The sequence below is a fragment of the Marmota marmota genome, unplaced genomic scaffold (assembly GCF_001458135.2).
Source record: "Marmota marmota marmota unplaced genomic scaffold, marMar, whole genome shotgun sequence".
In the NCBI taxonomy this organism is placed as follows: domain Eukaryota; kingdom Metazoa; phylum Chordata; class Mammalia; order Rodentia; family Sciuridae; genus Marmota; species Marmota marmota.
This window is the reverse complement of record NW_026000102.1, coordinates 3612355-3622228: the sequence shown is the minus strand read 5'-3', so window position 1 is coordinate 3622228 and position 9874 is coordinate 3612355. Positions and strand designations below refer to the sequence as shown.

Below are 9874 nucleotides of genomic sequence, written 5' to 3'. Positions count from 1 at the left end.
TAAAAACAAGAGGACAAGAGACCCTGGATTACTGCGACCTGGAAACTGACAAAACCCACTGACCACTTGAGCTGGCCTTCTTGACCGTGGCTTCTGTTTCCTTCCACGAAAGGTACCTAATGATCAGCCCCTTGGGCCTGTTCTGGCTCAGGCTCACACGAACCAATGACAGACATGAAGCTCTTCATAGAGAAAGTGCAAGTCCACCTGGAGCCCAGTGTTCCTGACTTTAGGCCAGTACTTTTGCCAGATGGTACAGGTCCTCTCTGAGGGTATTTGATGATGGCCAGAGCAGCAGCTGACAGACCACGGTTTTCCTACTGGTGTCTGACTCAGCAACAGCCAAGCGTCAGGGGGACTGGAGTTGACCTGCGCGTGGGGACTCTTTAGAATTCAGCTTCCGTGGTGTGTGGTTGGAGAAAACGGCAAACGGTTCCAGCCGTGTGCTGTTAGCATGGCGGTGGGCACACTGGTTTAGCCATGAGAAAACTGCAAAGAAAGTACATTCTTGCAAAATCAAGGAAAAATGCAAAGAGGAAACCAGAGATGGAACTAAGGAAAGATAACTACAAGACAAAGTAGTGCCGGGGGTGATGCCCAAACTACAAGAGGCAGATGAGGACCAGCCACACAGTGCTGCATTCAGACATTCGACCCACAGTACTTACTGCCCCCCAGGGCCAGGCAGCACTGGCTCTAGGATGAGGACAGGGACAGCTGAGAGTCCCTGCCCCAGAGCTGACCCTCTTTCAAAGGGTGGATATACACCACACCTGTGGCCTGGGACCTGCTCCCCACTTCCCTGGTACCTTTTAGAACACCGTTTTCCTCCCTCTCCACTGCAGGCCATGCTGATCTCTGTCCTGGACCACAGCAGCTTGAGTCCTTCAGTGTCCCTATACATTATGGTTTCCCACAGTGTTCTCCACACAACAGCAACTGTCATGTTTTCTAAAACAAATCGCCATCAGGCCAGGTGTGGTGGCACATGCCTATAATTCCAATGTAATCCCAACAACGTGGGAGGCCGAGGCAGGAGGCTCACAAATTTGAGGCCAGCCTTGGCAACTAAGTGAGACTCTGTCTCAATTGTTTTAGAAAGGGTTTGGGGTGTATCTCAGAGACAGTGACCTGGTGCTCACTCCCTAGTAGCAAAAAAAAAAAAAATCACCTTTCTTCCCTATTTGGGATCTCTGGAGTGGCCACCACTGCTGTCCCACCACCCAGCCCCCTGCCAGTGTTCTCCAGCTTTGTGAAGATGCAGCAGTCTCCTACCGCAGGATCTCACGGGCTTGCTTCCTCTGCTGTGGATGCCCACACCCTGACTCACTATTCACCTCCCTCAGCCTCCACTCCAGCCCTCAGAGCCTCTCTCTCAAAGGTAGGATGCTCTTTGTCACCTGTCACCCCCACTGCTTGTTATCTTTATAGCACTTTATCCTAAGTTACAATCCTGAACTGCTTTAGAGTCTGTGGGACAGGGAGGCGTTTCTTTTCCCAAGATCCCCCACGCGGCTGGTTAAGTCTGTGGGATGAACTCCCAAAGCTCAGGAGTTCCCTGGTAAAATGTGGGAACTGACACCCAACTTTCAGGTGACCTCCAACAATCTTCGTGTACGGGCCCTTACGGTGCCACTCACTGTGGTTTGTATGTAGCTGTCACAAGATAATTCCGCCACCCTGCTTTATCAAGAAAACAGGGTCGTATTTTAAGGAATCTGTCCACATACAGCCTCAGAAGAGGGGCTGGAGTTCCGGCCCACGCCACCCGAGCCGAGCCCTCACCTTAACTGAAGAGAAAGCAGGCTCAGCATAGGTGCCCAGCTGAGGTCATGGAGGGTGACCACCCCCACCCAGGAAAGTGAGGGGGCTGTCAAGGGCACAAAGAACTGTACCAACAGCAGGTGGACAGATGCTGCCAGGGCCCCCCCCTGCTCAGTTAAAGCAACCTCAGATGCCAGTGAGCACAGTCTGCAGCTCCCTGCCAGGCTGGGGACAGGGTACTCTCTGGATGGCCCCAAACAAGCAAGAAGCAAAGTTGTGGGCCACAGCCATCCAGACCCAGCCCTGAGATTCAAAACCGGTCAGATTCAGTCTGAATGACAGGGCTTGTTCTTTCCACCGCATCCTCCTGGACAGGGACCCCGGCCCCCACCTCCCTGGGTATAACTACTTCGATAGTTAATACAGACTCATTCAATTTCCTTATTGTTAAAGGTAAATTATAAGCAGCTCATTTCTACTATACATATTTATTTTACTGCAGTTCTAGGGATTGCACCCAGAGGCACTCTACCAGTGAGCTACATCCCCAGCCCTTTTGATTTTTTTTTGTTTTGAGATAGGGTCTCGCTAAATTGCCAGGGCTGGCCTCAAACTTGAAATCCTCTGCCTTGGCCTTCTGAGTACCTGGGACTACAGGTGCACGCCACTGTGCCCAGCTAACTATACACTTTTATAATATCTAAAGACATTCAAATTATCATTTTACAAAATGACAGTAAATTTTAATGTATATTAAACTAAAAAGATTAATTCCCTTTTGTTTAAAAAATATAAAGCTATCAAACTGCTTAAGGTATTTTATAAGAGTTTAGGCAAGAAACAGTTTTAACGGTATCATAAATAGTATTATAACTTTATTAAAATGAAAAGACAATATTCAAAATAATGCAACAAAATGAATAAAATCCTTTGTCCAATACTGTACACATAATGCAGAAATCAGTGCATTTTTCTAAAGCATGTTTTAACCTTCATTTAGTTCACACTAAAATATAATAAGCTTTAAATAGCTCAAATAATATCATTCAGCAGTTTAAATTGTAAACAGCTTGTTTAACTGTTAAGAGACCACCGCAGTCGTGTCCCCCTGTTAGCGAGCACCTTCTCCTTAGTGCCGTCTACACAAGCAGACACGTCAGAGGATGTGAAAACACCAACACAAGCCGTGTCTCACTGAGTCTGGAGGCAGCGAGGCACAGCCGGAGGGTTGGGAAGCAGGAAGGTGCTGACGTGGCCTCTGGCGTTAAGACGTGCTGTGCTATTGGTCACAAGTGTTTTACTTAAAAAGCAAACAATCCTAGGAAATACTGAATAGGAACCAGCAACACAAGGCCAGCTTGTGTTGTATCTGTTTATTAATACAGTTCTAAAAAACCCCCACAACACACCCCCCCACACAACAACTCTCAATCGCACAGCCAGCTGCTCCGCTGCTTTGCGAAACTTCCACCCTGAGTGCTGGTGGCCAGCGTGCCTTTCCAGCCGACTCTGTCCTGCGCCGCTGTCTCAAGGCCACACCACAATGGGCCCTGTCAGCATGTGGAAGAAAGCAGGAGCTGTGAGGATTACCAATTCTCTTATCTTTCTGTTTTTCAAGATGTGAGACATACACAGGTGACAATGGTTGCCAAATAAACTTCTATCCCTCCCCTAAACAGGACAAGAAATAAAACCTGGAAGTGCCAGGCCTTGGGGTGACTGTGAGACTCGGCAGGTGCAGGCACAGTGCAGCATGCCTGCCCTGCTCTTCCTGGAGAGGTGCTGCAAAGATAACTGAGACAGAGCGCGGGCCTGAAAGCCAGAGATCGCCAAGCCGACTAAACAAAGTAATTTTTTTATATGATTCTGATCTCAACAATACTGCTTTTTTCTTCCATTTGCTCAATTTTAAGCCCAAGAAGAGCCATTCCTCCAGCTAGAGATTTTATTATTCTGCATATATATTACTCTAACATAGTAACTAACTGGTTAACCTGCAGCTAAGGTCTACGGTTACACCACAAGTTTGTACATAGGTATATAATGTATGCATATCTAAAAGTTTCCCCATCCTTCCCTCCCACCATCACATCTTTATAAATTATAGACTTTTTCTTCAATGTTAACAAAATCAGGGGTTCTCAGAATAGCACCTCACAACTGCTCTAACCCTTTCTCTTTAAGACAGAGTTCAATTATTTCAGTTTACAATCTGACAGACTGTTCTCTGAACCTCGATCAAACTGGAAAATTGAGAACCATCTGCTCCCACGTAACTTCTGCTGAATCACGACTCCCAAGCCTAGGGAGAAACCACATAGGACAAGTGTTTCCGCTTCCCGTGGCCGCCCAGGTCCGTTTTTGCCTTGGAGTCCAGCGGTTCCATGGTGGAAGGCGCGCTGCAGTCAGTGGGCACTGGCTGGAGCCGAGTGCCCGTGTCTGCTTCCTCTGCTTCCCTGAAGAACTTCTCGAATCTGTCCAGGTATGGCGGTCTCTCAGGTAGTAGGTAATAATGCGTTGAACTGACCTTCTTCCCATTTTCAATAATGGGCAGGATGCAGGGAACCTTGTTGGCAGACCCCTCGCTGTTCTGTCTTTGCAGGGCTTTGCTGCTGACATACTTGGGGTCGGGGGCAAAGCTCTGTGTCGGGGGCATGACCCCATTGAGGTACGATGGAAGGCTTTTAGGACTTGGCGTGCGGGAGTTACTCCTGGACAAAGGTTCTCTCGGTGGCACTTTGGGAGGCCTGTCTTCGTCACTGTAGGTGCTGGAAGTGACCTCTGCAGACCACCGTCTGTAGTCTGGCTTTACTGGCCGGGGAGGTATGGGAACCCTGGGAGGAATCTCAGGTTTGTCTTCGTCAGAGTTAGGAGAAGCTCTGTGGGTATAGCTGGATACCCGAATGGCTGGCTTGTTAAAGGACCCAGCTGGGCCCGAATGAGACCTTCTTAATCTGCGGTGGGTTTGGGGTGGAGGAGGATTTGGATTTGAGACACCTCCGATTTGGTCAGATGTGTGGCTAAGATCTGCTGCAGAAACAGCTGGGGTGTCAAAATATGCATAGTTGATCTGTCCACACCCACGGAAGCTTCGCCTACCAGGAACATCATATTTGAAATCAGAAAGTGCACAGTCTTCTAGAAGGAAGTCTGTATCTGAGCTAGTTAGGAATTCCACCTCACAGTCTGTGTCATCCAGAGAGAGGTCTTCGGAGATGGGCAGTGGTGGGAGGGGCCGAGAGCCCCGCTCACAGGGAGCTGCACAGGGGAAGGGGGAGGGGCAGGGCTTCATGGGTGTGAGCGGAGGCGTGGACGTGCAGAGCCCATTCACCGAGAGCTTCCTGAAGCCACAGACAACTGGATCCTCTTCATGCTGTCCCATACTGTCACTGGGGGGAATGATAAGAGGGGGCAGGCTGGACTTTTGAGATGGACCATTTTCCACAAAGGAGCAGCCATTCATTGGAGCCGACTGCGAAGTGTGCCCTAGAAGGAACAAGGGACGTCCATAAGGATCAATGACCCTGTACCTGCTGAGAGACAAGAGCTCTTCACTGCGACCCTGAGAACACCCATGCGACTGCCATGGGTGTAATTAGAGCCTGAGATGGGAACACACGTGACCTGGTTCAAAGAACAAACTATCTCTTCCATCTCCCTTGGACATGTGCATGGCACACACCCACACATCTGAGACAAGTTTTGTGACGTGTGCAAAATTCGCAGAAGATGAACAGCATATAATTTACATGAGTACCATGCTACACCGGCTTTGCCATTTAAGACATGCAACACTCCAAGGCACACTGGGCATGAGAGAGAGAAGACAAGGTCCTTACTGCCAGCATGTCACAACACTGAGTGAACAGACTCACAGTGTGTTCACCAAAAACCCAAGGAGCATAATGTTCACATTGAAAGTACCACACACACACAGTTTTTTATGTTTTAACATTTAGACTACTTTCATTTATTGCTTTCAAAGATGCATTTAATACTACTAATAAAGAGGAAATCTTGTCCAAAATTTCTAAAGGTTAAGTATGCATCGTGGCTGGCAAGAACTCATTCTTGATTTTAAAAGATCACACTTCCATAAATTAAGTTCTCCTTAGGAATCAGTGACCCACGATAAAAGCCACTGAGTACAAGAGCTGGAGAAAAACAGTTAGTTCCACATCTGCTGCCACTAGGGGTCAGACCACCATCGGACACAGCTCAGTTTTCCTCCTTACAAACCACTGCTGCAGGGCCAGCCAAGGCCACCACTGCTCGCTCCCCTGACTTTCAGAATACATACCAATGAACGGGAGGTGCTCCTGAGGAGAGCTCAGACTGTAGGCCATGGTTATTGGGTCAATATTTAAGAAGTTACTGAAAGGAAAGGAAAGGAAAACACTTTGATCATAAACAAGCAGCAATCACATCCTCTAGGTCACTACAGTTGCACAGGGGCACAGCATTCTCTACTTACTGTCCAAACTCACTGCGACTGCCCCAGCAGGTCTTCCTGTTCCCCATGGCCTGGCCATTATGCAGAAATCCAGTTTTCAATGGGACTCTGATCTCCTGAGCAGCAACTCCTGCTGTTGACATTGTGCTGTATCGAGAGCCTCTGAATCGGTGAAGCCCAGGGATTTTTAAGTCAACCAGTAGCTTTCATTCCCTGAGGGTGGGTTGTGGGGATGGAGAAGAGGTGAGAGAAAAAAGGAAACAACTCAGAAACGTGTTTCTTAGGACAGTCTAAACCTCAGCACGAGTGGGTTAACAGGGAATCTGGGGTGTGAGTGGAAGAGGAGTGGCTGTAGGTGTCTGCCTCATTCTACTTCTCAGGAGGGAACCCCAACACAGACACTAAGAATAGCAAGATTTGAAATGTTTTCACAAAACGAGAAACAATCAGTTGCTGGGAAAACAGACCTTTTACTACAGAGCAAGCAACGAGCTACACAACCAACCCCACAGATGCCAGGCACACAGCCTCCCTCTAAACCAGCAGCAGGCCTCCCAAGGCTCGGAGCTCAGGGGAATCTTGCAGATTCCTCGCAAGCTAAAAAGGCAATTTCAGAAGTCACTATTTCACACTGCAGAGATAGTTAGCATTCACTAGACCCCCACACGCTTGACAAGGGAGTCTGGGCACTCCACAGATTAGCATTCACGTGGAGTCTGTATTTCAGGGTTGCCACAGAAGAGATATTCTCCAGATATTAAAGAAATCATTACGTATGAAGACACTAATTTCCATTAGTGAAAATCAAGTTCTGCAAGATGAGTGGCTCCAGCGCAGCTTCGTCCCTCCCTGTCAAAGACAAACTGAAAGGTACATTCTTTACATTCTCCTTTGTGAAATGCCCAGTAGTTCCTGCCTGGCTGCAAGGCATGGATTACAAAGGCTAAGTACATTTTTCTTAAAACTAACAGCTTCTAAACTTTAGGAACCCCCTTGTCGTATGTCACAGGTCCAAGTCCCTGCAGCCTCTTTTTAGTTTTACTTTAGTATTCGCTGCATCACAAGCATTAAGGAGCATCCGCTGCAGTTCCTTTATTCACATGCACTTAGACAAGAGTTTAGGCCTTTTCCCCTTGACACTGGAATGCTCTCAACTATCTGTGTGACACTTACACACTACAACACCGGCTCACTAAACATCTCTAGTCACTCTCTAAAAGCCTGCACACCTGCCACGTGATACAGCTGTGCTCAGGACTCAGGATGACAGAAAGTGACTAGGACACCTCTGCGGTGGAGGGGTGCACAGGTTTAACTGCTCAGCAACTTAAAATCCATTATTTACAAATTTGTCACCTCCTATCAGTGCACAGGAACAGACTGTGCCCCAATCACCACCCCTGCCAATTGCCTTTTAATCATCAGTGTCTGAAACATTAGCTCAATAGCTGAATGTTGAATGGATTTACAGTGTCCTCTGATTATCATACCAATTAAGTGGATACAGTGTTTAAGGTAGAGGGAATTTTAAAACTAAAGATCCAAAACTATACTCTGCAATTGTCTATTGTTTTTTTAACGTTAAGAAGGAATGTGGAGGGCTGGGGTTGTGGCTCAGTGGTAGAATGATTGCTTAGCATGCATGAGGCACTGGGTTTGATTCCCAGCAATATATAAAAATAAAACAAATAAAATAGAAGTATTGTGTTCATCTGCAACTAAAAAAAAAATTAAAAAAAAAAAGAAGGAATGTGGATATTGTAATTTTAAAAATTTCAGCGGCAAAGGAGCATGTGTCCCAATTCTTCTCAGGATAAATTTTCAGTGAAAATTTATCAATAAATTATCAATATCAATGATAAAAATTTAGAGTTTCAAATTTTATCTGGTTCTAATTCTCTACATTTGACTCTCCCCAATTAGCCGTTTCAATGCACTAGAGAGAGATTTTACCACAGGTTTAAAATATTATTTCAATCAATTTTTCTTTAAATCAGTCTCTAAAAGATATATGATAAAGAAAAAAATCTGTCATTTAAGAAATCTAAATCACCAGGAAGTCTCTTGAAGTCCCTTTCAAGATTACTGAAATGAGGCAAATTCGTTATTTACTTACCCGCAGGTAAAGCTCTAAAAAAAAAATTTAAAAACCAATTTAAAAAATGGCTAGCCCCTCCCTCTGTATGCTCAGCCCAGTGGTTTATCAGGCTTTTTCTAAGCGTTCTACAAGCACTGGCAGGACTACAGGGAAAGTGTCTGTGGTAACGTAAAAACGAAAGGCAAGATAGGAAGAAGAATATGGTATTTAAGTAGTTTGAAAGCACACGTTTGAAGATTGTTCATCCAGATTACAGGAAAAGGCTGCGGGGGATTCTGGAGGCCCAACCCCCACCTGTCGGCTAGCCAACAAGTACTACTAGTAATTACTGTGTGTCAGCCTCCTAGTGCCATCTAAATCTTAGCTTTCAACAGAATGATTGTGTAACTATCGCCTCTGCCGAAATTGCCTTGGAATTCTGAACCTACGTTTCAATGGTCACTTAAAATTATTTGTATGTTCTAGAAAAAGTTATTTTTTATTCATTGTTTCCATCACCTACTTGTTAGCTTTCTTAAGAAAAAAATTTTTTTAGTATAAAAAGAATTGTGTTCACTGAGCCAGCTCACTTCTGACCACAATAGTGTCTTTGTGTATTCATAGAAGGTGACCTGCCTCTAAATTTCAATGGGGAATTGTGAATGGGCCATGTTATGAAACTGTCCGAACTGCCTACTTGCTTGCATGGGAGAAGCCAGGAGGGCAATGGAATTGTCACATTCTCTTCTTTTTGGAAAATAACTTCAAAATGTAAACCCCCAAAGAGTAACGTGCCATAGGTTTGGAAGAAAGGTTTTCAGAAACTGTTCTTCAGATGAGAATGAGACCACCTAAAAACTAAGTATCCAGCCTGTATATTCCTTGTGTGTGTGTGGGGGGGGGGAGGTGAGTTGGGGGGGTATCAACCAGTTTGGCCAACCTCTAGCTAAAAAGAAATAAATTCTGCTCAAGTAAAATCTGAATAATGCTGCAGTGTTTCTAACTTTATCTGGTTCCTCAGAACTGTAGAACTAGTTCTGCTTTATATTAGGAAAGCAATTACAAAAACAAACCTAGGTGGGGAAAATCAATACCTAGAATACAAGATGAGCCATTCTGTTATGAAATGCAAAAATAGGAAAGCAATCAATGCTAATCCAGCAGCATGGTTTACACCAGGATCCAAATAACATTCAGCACGACAACTTTTCTTCTGTGTTTAGGAACTAAACTTCAGCCTTTTTAGTGGGTCAAAAATTGAGGTAAAACCTCAGATGTGAATTCTTTTTTTTTTTCCTTTCTTTTTTCTATTAACATCAATTTTTTAAAAATTGGGTGGGGGGGACTTAAAATTATGTGTTTTTCAAGTCTCATTTTATTTTCTCTTTACCCCTCCCCAACAGCCAAGTTTTGACTTATTTCACCTCGACACAGACAATTCCTGAACAGAGGATTCCAGCCTGGCTCAGGCTTCAACTCTGCATTTCCTATTGTCTGGTGATTATCTTTCCACTTGGATGGTCCCCTGGCATCTCAAACTCTACAAACCAAACTCCTCCTTCCTCTTACCTCCCTCCCTC

The 9874-nt window shown here is 45.4% G+C and overlaps 1 protein-coding gene across 1 annotated transcript in view; it reads right to left on the bottom strand.

The window, feature by feature from the left end:
* Nucleotides 1-2619: 2619 nt before the first annotated feature.
* Errfi1 (ERBB receptor feedback inhibitor 1) overlaps nucleotides 2620-9874 on the bottom strand; it is a 14858-nt gene continuing 7603 nt past the window's right edge. Inside the window, exons 2-4 of the mRNA XM_015501441.2 lie at nucleotides 6239-6430; nucleotides 6065-6138; nucleotides 2620-5250 (exon numbers count right to left, since the gene is read on the bottom strand). Coding sequence (XP_015356927.1) covers nucleotides 4067-5250; nucleotides 6065-6138; nucleotides 6239-6360 — 1380 coding nt within the window. The 5' untranslated portion in view covers nucleotides 6361-6430 and the 3' untranslated portion in view covers nucleotides 2620-4066. The remainder of the gene's footprint in view (nucleotides 5251-6064; nucleotides 6139-6238; nucleotides 6431-9874) is intronic.